At 56.0% G+C, this 21,174-nt stretch overlaps 1 protein-coding gene across 2 annotated transcripts in view; it reads left to right on the top strand.

Annotated features, from left to right (window-relative positions):
* Positions 1 to 20,871, top strand: part of PLOD1 (procollagen-lysine,2-oxoglutarate 5-dioxygenase 1) — a 29,736-nt gene extending 8,865 nt beyond the window's left edge. The window contains exons 2-19 of one of the 2 annotated variants that reach the window (XM_036256065.1): positions 294 to 385; positions 1,312 to 1,445; positions 1,862 to 2,025; positions 3,578 to 3,690; positions 5,108 to 5,171; positions 7,000 to 7,097; positions 8,113 to 8,214; positions 8,725 to 8,856; positions 10,844 to 10,965; positions 11,994 to 12,098; positions 12,466 to 12,591; positions 12,883 to 13,024; positions 13,930 to 14,043; positions 14,696 to 14,761; positions 15,387 to 15,491; positions 17,008 to 17,154; positions 17,981 to 18,106; positions 19,996 to 20,871. In XM_036256065.1, the coding sequence (XP_036111958.1) occupies positions 294 to 385; positions 1,312 to 1,445; positions 1,862 to 2,025; positions 3,578 to 3,690; positions 5,108 to 5,171; positions 7,000 to 7,097; positions 8,113 to 8,214; positions 8,725 to 8,856; positions 10,844 to 10,965; positions 11,994 to 12,098; positions 12,466 to 12,591; positions 12,883 to 13,024; positions 13,930 to 14,043; positions 14,696 to 14,761; positions 15,387 to 15,491; positions 17,008 to 17,154; positions 17,981 to 18,106; positions 19,996 to 20,151 (2,108 nt within the window). In that variant the 3' untranslated portion in view covers positions 20,152 to 20,871. The remainder of the gene's footprint in view (positions 1 to 293; positions 386 to 1,311; positions 1,446 to 1,861; positions 2,026 to 3,577; positions 3,691 to 5,107; positions 5,172 to 6,999; positions 7,098 to 8,112; positions 8,215 to 8,724; positions 8,857 to 10,843; positions 10,966 to 11,993; positions 12,099 to 12,465; positions 12,592 to 12,882; positions 13,025 to 13,929; positions 14,044 to 14,695; positions 14,762 to 15,386; positions 15,492 to 17,007; positions 17,155 to 17,980; positions 18,107 to 19,995) is intronic. The other variant, XM_036256067.1, reaches the window with a different exon arrangement.
* The last annotated feature ends 303 nt before the right edge of the window (positions 20,872 to 21,174 follow it).

Genomic DNA, 21,174 nt, shown 5'->3' with positions numbered 1-21,174 from the left:
CTGCAATGCCAGATGCAGATGCCTCTGTCCCGGACACTTCCTGGCATGTTGGTCAGTTACCAGGTGGATGGAGCCCCCTGGAGGAGAATCGGGAGACCCAGGTTACATCCCAGCTCTGTCACTAACCAACTGAGTGGTCTTAGGCGCATCCCTTCCAACCTGGACCCTGGGCTCTTGTCTGCAATGGAAATGGAGACGCGTCATGCCAGACTTGACAAGAACAGTGACCTGCCCCTGCCTCTCGCCTGTCCTCATCCTCCATTCCCACTGACCACGCTCTTCTCTGTCCCTAGACAACCTTTTAGTTCTCACGGTGGCCACGAAGGAGACGGAGGGGTTCCGACGATTTAAGCGCTCAGCCCAGTTCTTCAATTACAAGATCCAGGTAAGGGGCTCACTAGGTGGGGCAGAGACAACCAAGGAGCAGAGGGAGAGTCCAGGAGCTGCATGTCCACCCTTCCCCAACTGACTTGGGGCCACACGGGAAGCTTCTGGAAGCCTGAAAGTTGATGACGAGTTAGGAAAAGCAAGAGGGGGAAGAACATAAGCACAATCCAAGAGGGGCTGGCGGTGGAGAGTGTGGGGAAAGGAAGACTGGAGAGCTGTGCAGTGGTGCTCAGCATTAGTGCGCCCAGGCTCACCTCGGGGGGCGTGGCCAGGTTAGAGGGCATCGTCACTTCCACAGCTCCCTCAGGGGATGTGGGGATGCCAAGTCTGGAGACCTTAGCTGTGCAAACCCTCCTCTGAAGAAACAGGCTAATGCCCAGTCCATCAGTGTCATGGGTGTGTCCTCGGCGTGTGGCCTGGGGGCTGAGCCCACAGGGAGACATTCCTCCATTCAGCTGAGTGTGCTGAGTGCCTCCTTGTGTCAGGTACAGTGGTAGGCACCGGGAATGATGGACAAGACAAACCATGTCACTGCCTGCACAACTTGCAATCTAGTGGCATTAAGCCAGAAAGAAAGTGTGTTAGCTCACACGAATGAGATTTCAACCAGGGGATTGCTTCCGGCATAGCTGGACCCAGGGGTCAAACATGGTAAAGTCTTTGTCTTTTCATCTCTAGGCCCTGCTTGTTTTCATTTGCAGACACACTCTCTTTACATAGTGGCACGATGACTACCAGCCACACACTCATGTTCCCCAGCTTCTCAACCTCAGCAGAGAAGAAAGTCTTTCCTTAGAACAGTCCCAGGGAAGACTCTGATAGGCTCTGCTTGGGTCACATGCTCACTCCATGGCCATGGGAGAGGGGAGGTATGGGGCACACTGATTGGTCACACGACCACCTTTAATGGGCCTTGCTCTGCAGGCACTGGGCCTGGGAGAGGACTGGAAAGGAGAGAAGGCATCATCAGCCGGTGGAGGGCTGAAGGTTCGGCTGCTGAAGAAAGCTCTGGAGAAGCACGCAGACAAGGAGAACCTGGTCATTCTCTTCATAGACAGGTCGGTGGCTGGGGCTTCCTGGCAGGGTCCCTCAGCAGAGACATAGAGGGATATAGTAAACTGAAGTCCTCCCAGGACATCTGAGATGGGGGCGGGGGGGTCACTCTAGCTAAGGGTGGGTCTCTGCATCCCAGGAAAGACCCTCTGGTGTAGCCCATTCCTGCGCTTGGTGAAAAGATGGGCCGGAGACCTGCCCAGGTGTGGCGAGTCATGCTCTTAGTGTGAGCAGGGCATGGGTTACGGACCATCTCTGCTCTGGGCGGGAGTGGAAATACGGTGGGCAGGCCAGGGACAGCTGGGCGGATCCATTACCTAGACTGTGGGAGAAGGGGGATTGTAGAAGCCTCATCTGGTCTCCTGGCCCTCACCACACCTCTGCTCCCCTCTGCCCCCTCCTCTTCTGGCTTCGGCTGCAGCTACGACGTGGTGTTTGCATCCGGGCCCCGCGAGCTCCTGAAGAAGTTCCGGCAGGCCAGGAGCCAGGTGGTCTTCTCCGCGGAGGAGCTCATCTACCCGGACCGCAGGCTGGAGGCCAAGTACCCCGAGGTGGCTGATGGCAAGCGGTTCCTGGGCTCTGGAGGTGAGGCGTGTGTGGCGGGGCGGGGCAGGCCCCCGAGGGCTCCCCCACTGCCTGCGTGGGCTCCTCCCTTGCTGGGTGTTCATACGGACAATCCCAAACGCAGCCTGTCCTGAGTCGAAGTCCTGATTCCTTAATCTTTAAACTTGCGCCCCCTGCTGTCGTCCTCATCTCATTGACTGCCACCCATCTGCCCTGGGTGAACCTGGGAGTCACCCCGATTCCTCCCTTGCCCTCCCCCACCGCAGTCCTTCGACAGGTCACACAACTCCCACCTCAAAAGATCTCTTGCCCTGGCCAGGGGGTCAGGTGGTTGGAGCGTCATCCCCCATAACAAAAGATTACAGGTTCAATTCCTAGTTGGGGTGCTTATGAAAAGCAACTGATTGATGTTTCTCTTTCACATCAATGTTTCTCTCTCTCTCTCCCTCCCCCATTCTACCTCCCATCTTCTCTCTCTGAAATCAATAAACATATCCTCTGGTGAGGATAAAAAAAGGAAGATCTGCCCTGGCCGGTTTGGCTCAGCGGTTAGAGCGTCGGCCTGCGGTCCGGAGAGACCCGGGTTCGGTTCCCGCTAGGGGCGCGTACCTCGGTTGCAGTTTGTCCCCGGCCCTGGTTGGGTCGTGTGGGTGGCAACCACTCGATGTGTCGCTTTCACGTCGATGTTTCTCTCTCTCTCTCCCTCTCACTCTATCTGAACAAAATAACGAAAAATGTCCTCGGGTGAAGATAAAAAAAAAAAAAAAAAAAAGGAGGATCTCTTAAATCTGCCCTCTGGGCTCCACACCCACTGCCACTGCCTCTCTGGGCTCCTGGCCATCTGTGATGTATCCCGACAGCTCTGCCAGCCTCCACCCTCACTCCATTCTCCACCCAGCAGCCAGAGGCAAATCCGCGCTCATCCCTTGATGGCTTCCCATTGCAGAGAATGAAATCCACGCTTTATCCTGGATTTCTCTGTCCAGCCACGGAAGGGGGATCTGCCCCCAGCAGCCGCTTTCCCCCACTGGCCAAGGGGGTTGGTACTGTCCAGATGGCCTGGCCTTGGGGTACAGGTGTCGCCTGGGATGGGGCCCTCCCTGGCTGCACCTTCTCCCATTTCTCTTCTCCTCTCACCTGTCTGCACCATAGCCAGGGACCTGTGTGGGTTTTTCCCTTTAAGCCCCCATGTGCTGTGTGACCTTGGCCCCGCCTCTGCCCTTCTCTGGGCCAAATTTCTCAGATAACTGTAGGAAAAGGGTTCCAGCTTGTCCCACCAGCTCTGTTCTCCAGGAACTCCTAGTCTAATCCATTCATTCCCCACCTGTGTGGTGCCCAGCACCTAAGCTGGTGGAGTTTGCTCTTTCTGCCTGGGCTCAGTGGGAACTTGTCACCAGATGACTGACTGGCAGACTGTTTCCAGCCTATCGACATCACTGTCCTCAACCTGAGAGGAGACAGGGCTTGTGGACAAAGGAATAGGAGATGGAGGAGAGGGGAGGCTGGGAAGAGGCCCTTCGCTGGAGGCTGGAAGCCATGTGTCTGTCTCTGTGTGTCTTCATGCAATCCCCAGGCTTCATCGGTTATGCCCCCAACCTCAGGAAACTGGTGGCCGAATGGGAGGGCCAGGACAGTGACAGTGACCAGCTGTTTTACACCAAGATCTTCTTGGACCCAGAGAAGAGGGTAAGAATCAGCGGGTGGGGCTGGGGAATCCTGGATCCCACCTGCCAGGCTGCACTGGGAGCAGCCCCTCCAGGGCCTAATTCCTGGGGTGGCCTTGACACCCCCATTTCTCCATTCATTGATTCACTCATTTATTCAGCATATATTTATTGGGCACCCACTGTGTGAGAGACACCGACAGGTACAGGGCAGGGAGATGGCAATGAATAAGAGAGTTGGGGTCTCTGCCGTCATGGACCCCTAAGTGGGGAGACAGGAATTTACAACATCATGCCAGGTGGTGGTGGTGATGAAAAGAATGATAGGCTGAGCTGCCCCTCCCCACTCGCCTGGGGGTGTCCTGAGAAGCTGATGAGAGCTTGACAGGCCACTGAGCCTGTCTTGAGGCAGGGATCATTGAGGGGAGCGGAGAGAGCAGAACCAGGCCAGTGCAGCCCCAGATCTGGCCGGTAGCCTCTGGGTAGACAGCAAACTCAGGGAACTCTTAGACTTCAGGATTCCTGGATTCTGCCTTGCTTACTTCCCCAACCCCCATGCATGCTCCGCTGTGTGACCTAGGGTAAGTCACTTCCCCTTTCTGGGCCTCATTTTTTATCATCCACAGAATGATGAAATGAAGCAGTCGGGCCTGTGCAGTGTAAACTATAAACCTGATGTTTTTTGTTAACTCGCTCCTTCCTCCTTCTCCTTTGCCTACATTGGCATCACTGCAGAAGTCCAAGGACTAAACCATAAAAATGGAGCTGCTCTGCATGGGATGAGGGCGGAGCCTCGAGTGCCCCTTGCCCTTTCTCAGCCTGGCCTCGGGCTCCATGGGACACAGTGGAGTGGAACAGTCAGCACTGTGCCCATGAACAGGGACTTCATGGCCAAGCTACCTGGGTTCAAATGCCAATCAGCTGTATGACCTTGGACAAGTCACCTAACCTATCTTTGCCTTGTTTTTTAAATTTGTAAAATGCAACGATGATGGAGTTTTCCCATAGGGCTGTTGTGCAGATTAAATTAAGTGATGTGTATGTAACACTTAGAATAGTGATTGGCACACAGTATGAAATTCTCTCATAAGGATGTTATGCAGATTAAATCAATGTGATTGGCATGCAGTAAAGTGCTAAACAAGCGTTGTTATTATTGTGGTGGTGGTGGTAGTGGGACCAGCTGTTTCCTTAGCTTCCTTCCAGTCCTGAGAGCCCCTGGTTCTCTGTAAATGGAGCCGCTGGGCCAGTAGATCCCAGAGACTTGGCCACTGGCTGGCCTTCCCAGGGCTCCCAATTGGCCTGAGGTGACGACAAAGCAGATGTGGGGAGAGGAAGTGGTGGAGGTGGGAGGGCAGGCTGCCCACAGTGGGTGTGATGGAGCCCTGTCCTCTGCCAGGGCCTGTCCCTGCTGCAACCTGGTGCCCTCTTTCCTGCAGGAACGGATCAATATCACCCTGGACCACCGCTGCCGCATCTTCCAGAACCTGGATGGAGCCTTGGGTGAGCAGCCCCCACAGGGAGGGGATGGAGACAGGGGTGGTGAGAAGGAGAGGAGGAGTCCAGGCAGGGCCTGAGCCCGAGGGGAAGAAGTGGCTGGTTCCTCTCTGTCCATTGTGCTGGAGGTCACCTGATGCACATCCTGTCCCCAGAGACCACCTGGGTGCCTGGGCTAGAGCTGTATGTCTCTTTGGGTGGAGAAAGAAGGGTCGCAGGATCAGTTTTCAGAACCTGCCCACTACCAGGGCAGGGGGCAGCTCTCAGCCTGGTAGGAGCTGGGCAATGCACACAGCAGGTCTCATTTCCTGCCCTGGATCCTGGTCCTTACCGGTGAGCTGTCCCTGACCCTCCCCCCTCCCAGCTGGAGGTTTCCTGGGCTGGGGGCAGGGACTGATCTGGCAGGGAGTTGGGAAGTGAAGGCCAGTTGGTCCTTGAAACCACAAGTGCCCTTGGGCTGACCCCAAGTCTGTGGCTGGTGATGACATTGCTTTGACACTAGCTTTCTGGGCGACTTCAGGCAAGACACATACATACACACCTTGGGCCTCAGTTTCCCCATCTTTTTTATTTATTTATTTATTTATTTTAATTATTTTCTTTATTAATTGTTTTTAGATAGGGAGGAAGGGAGAAGGAGAGAGAGATAGAAACATCGATTGACTACCTCCTGCATGCCCTCCTCTGGGGATCGGGCCCACAACCTGGGCATGTGCCTTGACTGGGAATCGAACCGGTGACCTCTTGGTACATGGGTTGATGCTTAACCACTGAGCCACACTGGCCAGGCCCTATCCTTTTTTTTTTTGAATGTTTTTATTGATTTTTTAGAGAAAAAGAGGAAGGGAGAGAGAGAGAGAAACATCCATGTGAAAGAGAAACACCTATGGGCTGCCTCCTGCATGACCCCTACTGGGGATCAAGCCCACAACCCAGGCATGTGCCCTGACCAGGAATTGAACTGGGACCTCTCAGTCCATGGGACGATGCTCAATCCACTGAGCCACACTGGCCAGGCCTCAGTTTCCCCATCTTTAGAAAAGAGAAGTTGGACCAGATCACTGGTTGGTGATATTTTGGTATGAATGGCCCACTTGGAGAATCCAAGGAGAGCCGCGGCCCCACCCAGGAAGGTGTGGGAACATCACACCCTTTCGCTATGGTTTCGGGGAGTTCATGAGCCTAGGTTAAGAAGCTGGGTCCAAACTGCCCCTGGGGTGGGGCAGGAGCTTGCGCAGAGGGGCTTCCCTCTTGTGGTCACCACTACAAAGCCCTCCCTCCCCAGCATTTCTCAGGCTTGGGAAAGGCCGCGCCGTGTCCTTTAAGTGTCTTACGAGGTAGCTGCCTGTCTATGTACAGACAAACAGGGTCCTAGCGTGGGGATTAGGACCCCACCGCTGGGGCTTTCTCTACCAGGACAGGATCTGTCCCGTCTCTCCCAGGCCTCTCTGTGTCGCTGGCATATACTCAGTCAGCTCTACGTGCCTGTCAGAGCGGGTGCCTCCCAGACCCTGTCTGTGGGTTCTCTGAGCTGTGTCTGGAGCTGGGATATTTCAGGTCTTCCCTTTCTCCCGTCCCGGCTTCCAGCTCTAATAAGTAATCGAGTAACTAACATGGGTTACCATGGATTCCCTGTTCACCCTGTGCCAGGCGTGGAATCCTCCCACCCTTCTCCCATTTTACAGATGAGGAAACTGAGGCTTGGAGAGGTGAAGTACTAGCCCAAGGGTACACCTGCTCACTGGTGGAGAACTGGGACTCGAGCCCAGCCGTCAGCCCCTGAGCTTGGCCTCGGGGTCTGACACTGGATGGCACTGTGATTTCTCACCCCCAGATGAGGTTGTGCTGAAGTTTGAAATGGGCCACGTTCGAGCTCGGAATCTGGCCTACGACACTCTTCCGGTCCTGATTCATGGCAATGGGCCCACCAAGGTAGGGAGGGGCCCAGGCCCTGGGAAGAGTGGGAGGGGGTGGGCTTCTCCTGGGGGCCAGGGCCACCCACCTAGGCCCCGAGAGCTCGAGCTCGTTGGCACTGACCTCAAATCTGAGTTCAGCGTGGAGCCTTCTTTCCTGCTGAGGTGGTTGGTGATACCCTGTTCATCCTGCGGGACCACGGGGCACAAAGGAAGCCCCCATCCAGACCTGGGCTCAGCTGCTCTAAGTCAGCCACACTTTGTCACCCCAGGCAGACTCGATTCTTTTTTTTTTAATATGTTTTTATTGATTTTTAGAGAGAGAGAGAAGGGAGAGAGATAGAAACATCGATGTGAGAGAGAAACATTAATCAGCTGCCTCCTGCATGCAGCCCGGGCCTGTGCCCTGACCTGACTTTGAACTGGGACCTCTCAGTCCATGGGACGATGCTCAGTCCACTGAGCCGGGCCAGACGTGATCCTTCATTTGAGAAACATTTATTGAATGTTTGCACCAGGGCATGAGGCCTAGTCAAGCAGGAACAGGACAGATGGGTCCCCAAGCTCCTGGAGCTACAGACCGGCCCCTGGAGCTCAGACCGGCCCCTGGGGAATTGGCGCTAGTTCACAGCCTGTTTCTCTGAGTGAGGTCCTCACCCATCTGAGTCCCAACGAATCACGTGGAAGGGAGAGGAAGGGCAGCCTGTTAAAAATGCGGATTATCTGGCCCCGCCCAAAAGCTGCCCAATGGGAATCTCGGAGGGGCGGGGCCCGGGAATCTGCATTTTACAAGCTCTCAGCCCATCCTGAGATGAAAAAGCTCCAGAGCGCCAAGCCCTCCCTCTGCTGTCCCTCCGCTGTGGTGACCACGGGGGATGAACACGCTCTCCAAGGCCTGCCCAAAATACAGTCACATTCCTGCTCCCTCGGGTGGCCGATGGCTGTGGTGCCGACCCGCGGGGGGCCCAGGGAGATGTGCCTCAGTGGTTGCAGGTGGATGGGACTGGCTCCTCTCAGACCCCTCGTCCCCACAGCTGCAGCTGAACTACCTGGGCAACTACATCCCGCGCTTCTGGACCTTCGAGACGGGCTGCGCCGTGTGCGAGGAGGGTCTGCGAAGCCTCAAGGGCATCGGGGTAAGGCTGTCAGACGCTGGGAGGGTGGGTGGTTGTGGACGAGACTTGTCCCTGGTGGACGCTAAAGGGATTACCTCCCTGTCTGGGGTTCCATCCTCCTCCTCACCCAAGCACCTCCTCCTGGAAGCCTTCTCAGACTACACGTGGCTCCAGCTCCCCCAGATGCCTGAGTTCCAGTTGTTTCTGCCCGGTCGTTCAGGCTCTCCTGCAGCCCCCCCTCCATCCCGTGAACCCTACACCTCATTTATGGTTCCATTTCAAACCCCACGCCAGCCAAGCTCTCCCAGCAGCCTGTCATCAACTGGTCCTCACTCTGAGTCAGGGTGCACGCTGCTGCTGGTCCCCAGCAAGGGCATCCTCCTGCCTCTGCCCACCGGCACACCCTGCTCCCTGGCCCAGGCCCCTTTCTTGCTAGGTCCTCTGGGTCTGGATCCCACAGGCCACCCGAGGGGCTCAGTGGCGGCACAGTGGCTGGACACTGCTGGACTGTGCTGCCCCCTCCCCGCACAGGATGAAGCTCTGCCTGTAGTCCTGGTCGGCGTGTTCATCGAACAGCCCACGCCGTTCCTGTCCCTGTTCTTCCAGCGGCTCCTGCGCCTCCACTACCCGCAGAAACGGATGCGGCTTTTCATTCACAACCACGTGAGTAGCAGGTGCTTGGTGGGGTTGCCATGTGGCTTGGGTCAAGGGCCCAGCCTCTCAAGGTGTCCTGAGACCTCTAAGGAACTGATGGAACCAGGCTTATCTGGGCCAAATGGACATGGGCAGTGGGCTGTATCCCTACATTACTGGGTTGACTCTGGAGTCAGACTGGCTGGGTTTGAACCCCAGCGCCCCTTCTTATAGTGGCTGTGTGAACTTGGGCATGTTATTCAGCCTCTCTGTGCTTTAGTTTTCTCATCTATCAAATAGGGATAATAATCATGCCGACCACATAGAATTGCCGCGAGGGGTAACCAAGTTGAGGTGTGAAGCAGGTGGAAGGGTGCCGGGCGCGTAGGCAGCACGTAGTAGGTGCTCCTATTATTGTCCTTATCGCTGCTTTCCTCCCAGCCCATCCAGTCCTTCCTAATTTGATCTGATAGTAGGCAAATTGGTCTTCACTCCTTGAGTGTCTTCTGGGGAATCGGGAGGGCCTGGAGGCCTGCTGCTTTGTGGAGAGCAGGCCTGGAATCAGCATTCCTAGTCCCCTTCCTTTCCTGCCTCTCCTCTCAGCCTGTGCTTCTCCAGCATCCCCAACTGGGAGCCCAGGGACGCTCTTCAGATCTTACCTGCTCTCCAGGCTCCTTGTCTTCCCTAAAGTCTTCTCGGCTGCCCCCTCTAGGGTCACTCCTTCCTGAGACCTCTCAGCCCCCACAGCCTGCACCCCACCCTGGGGACCTGGGGCCCCACACTGCTCGGCTCTCTGCCTGTGTCACTGACATTCATCCAGCTGTGCCACATGGAGACAGGAGAAGGATGTAGGCCTGCCCTTGGGAGGCTCCCAGCTTCCCTGGACACATCACATAGCAAACCCGTGAAATGTGACTTTGGATAGAAAAAGACATGTCACAGGCAGTATTTGAGGACCTGCTGTGTGCTCCATCTCACTTGTCCACTCCTTTGTGTGACCCAGTGAGGGAGGCACGCTCACCCTCCATTTTTTTGTTTTTTTGTTTATCCTCACCTGAGGACATTTTTCCATTTTTTGTTCGGATAGAGTGGGAGGGAAAGAGAGAGAGAGAGAAACATTGACTTGAAAGGGACGCATCGAGTGGTTGCCACCCGCACGACCCATCCAGGGCCGGGGACAAACTGCAACCAAAGTACGTGCCCTTAGCGGGAACCAAACTTGGGTCTCTCTGGACCGCAGGCTGATGCTCTAACTGCTGAGCCAAACTGGCCAGGGCTCACCCTCCGTTTTTTATAAGGGAAGAAACTTAAGCTGAGACAGGTAAAGTGACTTGTCCAAGGCCACACAGCTAATTGTAGCAGGGCTGGGCTTCACTCTAAACCCTGGGTTTAGTTTTAAAGATTCATCTCTCTCTGCTTCCCCATGCAAGGGGCCCCAGGTATGGGCTTTTGTTTTTGTTTCTTTTTTTTGAGAGAGAGAGAGAAACATCAATGTGAGGGAGAAACATTGATTGGCTGCCTCCTGCACGCCCCCTACTGGAGATCGAGCCCACAGCCCCAGCATGTGCCCTGACCTGGAATCGAACTGGGACCTCTCAGTCCATGAGCTGAAGCTCAATCCACTGAGCCACACCAGCTCAGCAAGGGCTTTTGTTTTCCAAAGCAAGGTCTAAGCATCACCTGGAGTGTTTTGTAACAAAGCAGATCCCTGGCCTGCACCGCCCCCAGACCAGCAGAATCCACGACTCTGGATGTGGGGCCTGTGGGTTGAAGGTGCTGTCCTGGTGACAGAGGCTCTTAAGAGGCCTGTGGGCCTGGCCTGGCCTGGGGAGGACGGTCAAAGGCTGGTCAGGGAAGGGCACTGCAGGCAGAAGGTCTGGCAGGGGCGAAGGTGTACAGTTAGGAGAGCAGGTGGCCAGGATGTGCCAGCAATGAAGGGGAGCAGCGTGCAGCAGCAGCAGAAAGTGCTGTGGTCCCTGGGCGGGGCCTGTGTCCTCATCCTCCCCCTCCTCCCCAGGAACAACACCACAAGGCTCAGGTGGAGCAGTTCCTGGCCGAGCATGGCGACGAGTACCAGTCTGTGAAACTGGTGGGCCCCGAGGTGCGGGTGGCGAACGCTGATGCCCGGAACATGGGCGCGTGAGTTGGGGGCCTCGGGGACCGTGGTTATCATTGCTGACAGGTGGGCAGAGGGACCATGGTGTCCAGAGCACCAGGCTGGGAGACAGGAGTTCAGAAAGCTGTGTGGTCTCCGGCAGGTTCCTGTCCCTCTCTGGGCTTTAGTGTTTCCACCTGGCAGGTGGAGACTAGTCTCTTAGTGTTTAGGAAGCGAATCGGAGAAAGAGGAAGGACTGGAGGGCTGACAACTAAAGAAACAATCTCTGATTTTTCCCCATTTCTTTTAAAACAAATAAACAAACAAACACAGAAACGAAACAAGTAATTTGGGTTGACTATGGAAGAATTATTCCATCCAGATCCATGGTTGGCAGCCTTCCTATAAGGGACCAGATTGTGAATCTGTGTTAACTGGCTTTGTGGGCTCAGCGCAGCCACTCAACTCTGCTGGAGCGTGAGCGAGCGTGGCTGGGCTCCAGCAGATTTTATTTATGGATGCAGAAGGTTGAATTTCACGCGATTTTCATGCAACTTATTTTGATTCTTTTCCCCAACCAGTTAAAACTGTAAAACCGTTCTTAGCTCACAAACCACATGAAACTAGGCAGTGGGGCTGAGTTTGGACTGTGGACTGGGGTGTACCGAGCCCCAGCCCAGATGAACAAGAGAACAGATTTTAAGGCTTTGGTACAAGTTGCCAGAGGCCCTCCAGGAAGGCAGGGCCAGCCTACCCTGGCCCTGGGCAGGGCCAGGCCTGTCTGTGGGCCATGCTTCCCTGGTACAGGGTTTTCAGGGCGCTCCATACCAGTTGTAAAGCTCTGTGCCTCCATCTTGCAAGTTTGGGTCTTGGAATTGGGAGGGACCTTCGAGGCTGCAGGTCCCACCTGTACCACAGCTGGCCGGACCTCTCCAAGGACCCTTAGCCGGTACCTGGTGAACCCAGTGTGGGCAAGGGTAGAATGTGCAGCTGCAGGGTAGCTCCGCGATCCTGGGTGGGGAGGCTGGCACTGAGCCCGGACCCCACTGACCCTGCATCTCTCCGCCTACAGGGACTTCTGCCGGCAGGACCATGGCTGCACCTACTACTTCAGCGTGGATGCCGACGTGGCCTTGACCGAGCCCAAAATCCTGCGACTGCTGATTGAGCAGAACAAGTGAGGCTGTGGGTGGGGCAGCAAGCAGGCAGGTGGGCCTGCAGAGCAGGGTTCCCCGCCCGGCCTGTGTGATAGGCCTGGGCCCCGGCTGGGCCCTCCCCTGCCTTGGCCTCACCTACTACCCTGAGCTTGCCCCAGGCTGGCATTGTTGTCTTGGTCTAGGATGTTCCCTGCCACAAGCCCTAAGCCACCCACTTCCTACCCTCTGTTCCTGGCTGCCCCGTGGAAGGGAGAAGGTATCAGATGGGCCCTGCTCCAGGAAGGTGCTTCAGGTTGAAAGGCACCTCCACCCTTCCCCCCACCTAGTTAGATCTACCCCAAACTCCCAGTGGGCAGAGGGACCCCTCTGAGGTGCTCCCTTCCTTAGGAACGTCATCGCCCCATTGATGACCCGCCATGGGAGGCTATGGTCGAACTTCTGGGGGGCACTGAGTGCCGATGGCTACTACGCTCGCTCTGAGGACTACGTGGACATCGTGCAGGGGCGGCGTGTGTGAGTACCCGCAGGATGGGGGGACACCCTCATCCGTCTTCCTTCTGGCTTCGCAACACTGCCTTCCCTAGTATTCTTGTCCTTGTCGCCCTCCAATTTCCACTGAACCTGAAGCAAGGAAGACTGCAGTCAGACACACAGAAGGACTTCCCAACAATTATCCTGGGCCCATTGCCCAGGGCATGGGAATCAAATTAACACTATTGTGCCCTTCCCTTAGCCCCTGACCCTTAGTCTACAACCCTCGCCAACGGCCTGTAGCCCCCCTCCATCTTCCTCTCTCTCCCTCAGTGGCGTCTGGAACGTGCCTTACATCTCGAACATCTACCTGATCAAGGGCAGTGCCCTGCGGACTGAGCTGCAACAGACAGACCTGTTCCACCACAGCAAGCTGGACCCTGACATGGCCTTCTGCGCCAACATCCGGCAGCAGGTCAGCCTTGGGGGGCAGTCGGAGGAGGCCCTGTTGACGGGAAGGTGGGCTGCCTTGCCATCTTAGGCCCTGGAGCTTCTGAGGTTCCAGCAGGGCTGCTCAAAGGCTGCCAGGACCTGGTGCGGGCACTTGGTACATGGCATGCGGGCTGGTCCCAGGGTCTGTGGGGATCATTTTAGCAGACCGTTTTCACACTGTCTATTTTATTTATTTATTTATCTACTTTTAATCCTCATTGGAGGATATTCTTCTATTTATCTTCAGATAGAGTGGGAGGGCGGGAAGGAGGAAGAGAAAGAGAAAGAGAGAGGGAGAGAAACATGAACATGAGAGGGACACATCAACAGATTGCCTCCCGCCCGACCCCGACCAGGGCCAGGGACCAACTGCAACCGAGGTGCGTGCCCTTGGCTGGAATCGAACCTGCGACTTATTGGTCTGCAGGCCAGCGCTCTAAGCGCTGAGCCAAACCGGCCAGGGCCATCTATTTTATTTACATTTTCCACAGTGCCTAAAGAAAACTAAACTTTCCACTAAATGTACTCCAAGTAATGTGCCCAAAAGATACCCTTACCCTACCCCCGTGACCCACCCAGTATATTTGGGGGGCTATTTTAAAAAATGTGGCAGCATGTTGATGTTTTCCTCTGTGCTCCAAACTTCAGGATCAGAACACCATCCTTGGGCACATTTGTTCTTTTATTCCCTTCAGTCCTCCGGGAAGCCTTCCCTGATCGCATCCCCAGTGTCAGGTCTAGGCCGGGCGCTGGGGACATGGGTGATCTGTAATCAGTTCCCTGATCTTATGAACTCCACCCTGGTGGGCAGAGGAGGCTGCTGTCATGTCCCTCCAGGGGCCTGCAGGGGAGGGGGAGGGTCTCTTTCATCTGGCCTGTTCTCCCCAGGACGTATTCATGTTCCTGACTAACCGGCACACCTTTGGCCACCTGCTCTCCTTGGACAACTACCAGACCACCCACCTCCACAACGACCTCTGGGAGGTGTTCAGCAACCCTGAGGTGAGGTCCTGAGTGGGTGGGCAGGGAGAGGTGGGAGTGGAAAGGACCTCGTGATCCTGTAGCCTCAGTTGCCTCCCTGTCAGAGCCTGACAAACCCTGGGACCCTGTGGGCCACTGGCCTTCCTCCATCCTAAAGGGGCCTGTGGGGCTGGATTTGGGTTGGGAGAGGAGGGTGTTTTGAGAGGCAGCGCCATCTAGTGGAGGAGGTCCATCAGCTGTGACTTAGTTGAGCCTCTCAACCTTTGGGGCCTCAGTTATCTTAGCTCTAAAATGGGTATACTGTCCCAACCTGACTTGCCCCCGAGAATGTTGTGATGATCAGAAGAGGAGAAAGTTGTGACAGTGTTCCTAGACATTGTGGGCTTGTGGCTGACATGAGCACATGCCTATACCTGCACATAGATCTGTACACACATGCACACATGTATAGACACCTGCAAACATCAGCTTCTGTGGGCACACTTTTGCACTCAAACAAGACAAATGCACCCAGCGGACACAGGCGCAAGCTGGTTCCCCCAGGCATGCACACATTCACTTACACTGTGCGGAGGAACCCCTCTTGGAGCATCCCGTGGAGTTGAGCAAGGGGTGAGTCCCAGCTGGCCCAGGCCAGGCCCGAGGACCCCAGCCCGCTTCCCGCTCCCCACAGGACTGGAAGGAGAAATACATCCATGAGAACTACACCAAGGCGCTGGCGGGGAAGCTGGTGGAGACGGTGAGAACTGGGCATCTCCTGGGATCAAAGCCACTGGATTTATCCCCAACACCTGCTACAGGGACGGAAGACAGAGGAACAAAAGTAGCTGAGCTGGGGGAGGAGGGCAGGCTCCTTTCCGTGCTCTGGCAGTGCCTGGGGCGAGGGAATGGGCAGCAGCCGGCCCTTCCTCCTGCTGGCACTTCAGCTGGAGTCTGCAGGGCCTTGGGGGCCTTGGGCTTCTTCCCTGGCCCAGGCAGGAAAGAGAAGAGAAACATCCCCAAATGTGATCTCAACTGTAGACCTCGGCCCGTGGGCCGGGAGTGAGAAGCGGGTGTTCCTGTTTCCCCCGACAGGCCTCTGCTCCCTTGATGCCCACGCGCGATAGCTCTGGCCTTGGCCCTGGCAGCTCTGTGACCTTGGCCAGCTCTGAGCTCTACTTCCTTCTTCCTTCAGCATCTCACCGAGTCCCAGCTCCCTGGGGACTCTCATGGGGACACGCAGAGGGCTCTCAGACCAGGGTGGGGCAGGGCATGGACCACACAAGCGGTCTTGCCTGCGGGGATTCTGCAGAGGGCCATGGGGCCGGGGGAGGATGAGGTGGTGCCACTCTGGACCCCTGTGACGGAGTCCCCCCCCTCCCCAGCCTTGCCCGGATGTCTACTGGTTCCCCATCTTCACGGAGACGGCCTGTGACGAGCTGGTGGAGGAGATGGAGCATTATGGCCAGTGGTCTCTGGGAGATAACAAGGTGAGACAGGCACCTGGGCTGGGCTGCTGGGAGGCTGCCCCTCCACCCATGCCCGCCTTCTGGGCTCTTTTCCCGGCAAGCTAGCCAATCTCTCTGGGACTCTTTAGAGGGGTGCCGGCAGGCACTTAGGAGTAGGGGGATCGAGAAAGGCCACAGAGCGCTGGTCTCCAAGCTGCCACTGCCGTGGGGTGATTGAGCTGCTGTGATCTTGAGGGGCTAGGTTTCCAGCTCCTGGTTTGTTATTGGTGATGGACACTCCCTTCCCAGATCGGGTCTGGAATGGGGGAGGAAGGAGCAGGTGTGGAGGAGGAAGGATTAGGAAGCGACATCATCATGTGGTGGAAGCAAGTGGCTTCTGCTGAAGGAGGAATCCCATCCCTGCCCTCGCCTTGCAAAGTTCAGGAACCCTTTCTAAAGGCTCATGAGCCCCTGGGCCTGTGTGCCCAGACCGGCCAACTCTGACCTGGCAGCTGACTAATCTGTGATTCTGGTCACCTGCCTAATCCAGTGGCTTTGGTGGCTGACTAGTCTCCGGAACACAGTAACTGGCAGAGTCCAGGCGTTCGGGGGTCTAGCCAGTCCTGTGCTGCAGTGACTGGCTGGCCCTGGAACTCTCGCACCTGAACTAACCTGCGGCCCTCTGCATTGGTTTTCTATGTTGTGTAACAAATTAGCCCCAAGTTTGACAGCTTAAAATGCTCGTTTATTGTCTCCGGGTTTCTGGGTCGGGAGTCTGGGTGTGGGGTAGCTGGGTGTCTGCTCAGGGTCTCACGGGGCTGCAAGCAAGGTGTCAGCTGGGGCGGGTGCTCATCTGAGTCTCTGGGTTCTATGCCAGGCTCCATGGCAGAGTTCACTTCCTCGCAGCTGTAAGTTCACGGTGACTTGCCTCTTCTGGGCCAGCAGGAAGATTCTCTCTCTCCAAGATCCTCCTTTAAAGAGCTCACCCTGATTTGGCTCAGCGGTTAGAGCGTCGGCCCTCAGACCAATGAATCGCGGGTTCGATTCCGGTCAAGGGCACGTACCTCGGCTGTGTTCGTCCCTGGCCCTGGTTGGGTCGTGCGGGAGGCAACCAGTTGATGTGGCTCTATCATGTCGATGTTTCTCTCTGTCTCTCTCTCCCTCCCTCCCACTCTATCTGATAATAAGTAGAAAAATATCCTCAGGTGAGGAATAAAAAACTAAAATAAAAAAGTAAAGAGCTCATCCAGTATCATGTCCCTTTGAATTAAACCAAAGTCAACTGACTAGTCACCTTAATTATACCTGCAAAACCCCTTCACCTTTGCCCTGCAACATAACCTTTTCCCATCAGGGTCAAGGTCAAGGGGAGGGGCTTAGACAGGTGGCAGGAATTGGGACTGTCTTACAGTTTTGCTCACCACGCCCTGGCAGGTTTGGCTCAGTGGTTGGGGCGTTGGCCTGTGGACCAGAGAGTCCCAGGTTTGGTTCCCGCCAAGGGCACGTACCAAAAAAAAAAAAAGAATTCTGCTCACCATGTTCTCCGGGTCACTTCCAGGACAACCGCATCCAGGGCGGTTACGAAAACGTGCCGACCATCGACATTCACATGAACCAGATCAACTTTGAGCGGGAGTGGCACAAGTTTCTGGTGGAGTACATCGCCCCCATGACGGAGAAGCTCTACCCCGGCTACTACACCAGGGTGGGCAGGCCTGGGGTGCAGCCTGGGCCAGGGCGTGGGTGGAGTGGCTGGGGAGGGGCTGGGGAAGGGGAGAGACCCACCCCGCTTGCTGGGACAGGGGCCTGAATGAACATCTGGTCTCCAGGCAGGAGTGAAGTCTCCGCCCATCAGGTGTTGGGGCCAGGGAAGGTGGGGCCACTCTGTCTCTAGCCTCTGACATCACATGACCATTTGAGTCCTTCCTCTGTGTCTTCACCCGTGTCAGTGACGTCTATGCGGGCTCACCAGACAAGCCTCAGCCAGCCAGCCGGCCGGCCAGCCAGCCAGCCAGCCAGCGCGCCTTCTCCCTCGCTTTCCCTTTAGCTCCCTCACCCACGTGTCTGTGGACTGCCTCTTTGGCTTTTGTTCTTCCCTCACTGGGTCTCTTCCTTGTTCACATGGTTTTCTCTGAACACCTGCTCTGGGTGTGCCTGGGCCCCGCCCTCAAGGGATCACCAGCCTGGAGAGTTGCTGGAAAGGGTTGTGAGGATTAGATTCATTCATGCCCCCTTCTTTCCCTTCTCTTCCCTCCCTCCCTTCCCTCCTCTCCTTCCTCTGCTTCCTGCCCTTTCCTTCTCTTCCTTCCCTCCCTTCGGGCCTTCCCTCCCTCCCCACATTTTTATCGAGCACCTTTTCTGTGCCAGGCACTGTTCCAGGCACTGGAGAACACAGGGTTAAATAAACCTGCCCTCAGGGAGCCCACGCTGCAGTGCAGCAGATCGGAGGAGGGGCCCTCCTGCACACCCGCCTTTCCCGACTGACCTGCGCAGCCTCTGACCTGGTTCTCCGTGTCATTTCCCTGGCACAGGCTCAGTTCGACCTCGCCTTCGTGGTCCGCTACAAGCCCGACGAGCAGCCCTCGCTGATGCCACACCACGACGCCTCCACCTTCACCATCAACATCGCCCTGAACAGGGTCGGTGTGGATTACGAGGTGAGCAGGGGCCACCCCAGCCCAGGGAGCAGGCAGGAGGGAGGCTGGCTGGTGAGCAGCGTACCGGGTGTTTGACGCTGAGGCTACGCCAACACCAGAGGACCAGAGAGAAAGGGTGCCGGGTCCTGGGGAGGGCTTCCTGGGAGGAGTGGGCTCAGCACAGTGTGGCAGGAGGACAGAGCTTTAGATCCAGGAGAGCAGGGCCCAGGAGGTTGCAGCCAGATGGCCTGCACCCGGGTCCTGCCCACCTTGCCGTGGGGCCTCAGGCAATCTCTCAGCTTCTCGGCTTCCTTCGATGGGGAAAGTTAAGGGCGCGCTCCGCAGAGCTGTGGTGAGTGAAATGAGCTCATCCAGGCCATTGCTTCCGTGGACCCATAGGAAGTACTCAGGGAATGACAGCTGTTAGTGATAAGGAGTTAGGGTTCCCACCGTTCTTGGAAGAGGTGCTTTGGGAATGGCTAAACCCAGGGTTAGGCTGGGTGTGGGGCACAGGCTTGTGGCTGGAGAGGAAATCTGAGGAAACCAGGAAGACATGAGGGTGAGGACGGAGCCATTCTGGGGCCTCAGGACCCCAAGGGAGGCCGCTGGGTATGATCAGCTGTGGAGCCATTCATTCATCCAAAATCCATCCATTCACTCCATAAGCTACTATTTTTTAAAAATGTTTTCATCGATTTTTTGAGAGAGAGCGGAAGGGAGAGAGAGATAGAAACATCCATCGACTGCCTCCTGCACGCCCCCTACTGGGGATCGAGCCCACAACCCGGGCATGTGCTCTGACTGGGAATCGAACTGGCGACCTCTTGGTGCATGTGTCAATGCTCATCCACTGAGCCACACCGGCTGGGCTTTAAGGAGATTTTGGGGACTCAGTCCTGGGTTAGACACTGTGAAGGACACCCATAAAAGCACCTAAGTTTTTTTGAGGGTTGACAATGTACCAGGATTCTCATAGGGGATGATTTTGTCCCACCGCACCCCCACTCAGAGAACATTGGCAATATTTGAAGACATTTTTGGTTGTCAAAATTATGGAGGTGCTACTAGCATCTAGTGGATAGAGGCCAGGGATGCCTGGACAACCCCTATAAAAAAGAATTCTCTGGCCTGGCCGGTGTGGCTCAGTGGTTGAGTGTTGACCCATGTACCAAGAGGTCACTGGTTCAATTCCCAGTCAGGGCACATGCCCAGGTTGTGGGCCCAATCCCCAGTGGGGGGCATGCAGGAGGCAGCCAATCAGTGTTCTTTCTCATCAATGCATCAATGTTTCTATTTCTCTTGCCTTCTCCCTCTCTCTCCAAAAAAAAAAATCAATTTAAAAAAAAAAAAAAGAAAAGAAAGAATTCTCTGGCCCATAGTGGTGATGCTGTATAATAGTATGACCAGGAATCAAACCTGTGACCCTTCGGTCCATGGACAGACGCTCTAACCACTGAGCCAAACCAGCCAGGGTGGTGTGAATGTACTTAATGCCACTGAACTGTTCACTTAGAAATGGCTGCGATAGTAAAGTTTAGGTTATGTGTATCTTACCATAATTTAAAAAAAAAAGAATTACCTGGCTCAAAATGTCCCTTTTGCTGAGGATGAGAAACCGGGCCCTGAGCTCTTACTTGTATCATCTCATTGAACTCTCACAACCTTTGCAGTTTAACGCCGGTTTTCCAGAAGGCTCAGAGTGGTCCCAAAGTTAGCCAGGGGTGTGGCCCCCACTTGCCCAGGTCTTTAGTGAGTGACTTCCTTGAGCAGCCTATGACCGTCACTGCACAAGGCATCCCAGGCGGGCCGTGCCTCAGATGGGAGAATAGGGGACCGTGGGGGACGGACCCAGCTTCCTGTTGGGAAACTGATAACTTCCTGCTGCGAGACTGACGCTTCCTGTCTCCCAGGGCGGGGGCTGCCGGTTCCTGCGCTACAACTGCTCCGTCCGAGCCCCGCGGAAGGGCTGGACCCTCATGCACCCCGGGAGACTCACCCACTACCACGAGGGGCTCCCCACCACCAAGGGCACCCGCTACATCGCAGTCTCCTTCGTCGATCCCTAACGGGCCAGGCCCAGCCACCTCGGACCGTTTCCTCTCTGCCAACAACCACTGTCCAGCAGCCTCTGGGGCCTCGGGGTCCCAGGGAACCTGGTCTGGCCTCCGGGTTCTTGACTTCCCATTGTTCTCGGAGCTGCCCTGGGAGAGACTGGGCTGCAGGCCAGAGGTGGGAACACCTCAGCGGGGCCTTTCCCGGGATTCAGGAGCCAGCCCGGGACAGGCTGTTCACTTTCACTGTTGTACCAGCTCATCCCTTCCTACTTGTCTCCCTGAAAATCCCAGCCCCCCTCCTCCATTTCTTCAATCAGTGACACTTGAGCAGAACAGGGGCTTACCCAGCTGCCCAGAGAGACTTTGGGGGCGTGGAGAGACACCCCAGAGCTTCTCCCAGGAAAGCGGCAGCCCCGGGGCCTCCAGCTTCAAGCTTCAGGGTGGACACAGAGACCTGGATCAGACAAGTCCTCACTCTGACTCTGGGGCTGCTGAAGCCCCTTCTTTCTTGGCTCCTGCAATGGGAGCAAAACGTCGAGCCCTGGAGACGACTCAGCAAGCCTCCTGGAAGACGGGAAAGGCATGGACGCCACGCTCCCTCCTCTACTTGACCTTGCTGGGGGGCAAGGGGTGATATGTCCACACACTGCACTGCGTCACCCTGTCCCGGGTGTCTCTGGAGAGAGGGACAGACAGAAACAGGAGCGTTTCTATTAAAAGTCATTCACACCACTGAGTGGGAGACGCCTGGTGGTGAGTGTGCGTGTCAGGGTGAGTGACTGCCAAGGAGAGGTTTCAGGAGCCCAGGACTGGCAAGAAAGGCTGTCAGGAGACTCAGGTCTGTTTCCCAAACAAGCAGGGACCTTGGTGTCATTTGTTTATCCTGCAAGCCCCTATGTTCAGTGAGCCAGGCACCGGCTGCCTGGGGCACGCTTCTCCCTCTGTCACCATGGGCATCAGGTGTCAGCTCCTCTCTGAACCTTCGCTGACCCCTTCCTGCACGCACGAATACGGGGAACAGAGAACTTCCAAACT

Source organism: Molossus molossus, unplaced genomic scaffold (assembly GCF_014108415.1).
Source record: "Molossus molossus isolate mMolMol1 unplaced genomic scaffold, mMolMol1.p scaffold_m16_p_12, whole genome shotgun sequence".
Classification (NCBI taxonomy): domain Eukaryota; kingdom Metazoa; phylum Chordata; class Mammalia; order Chiroptera; family Molossidae; genus Molossus; species Molossus molossus.
This window is presented reverse-complemented; position numbering and strand designations above follow the sequence as displayed.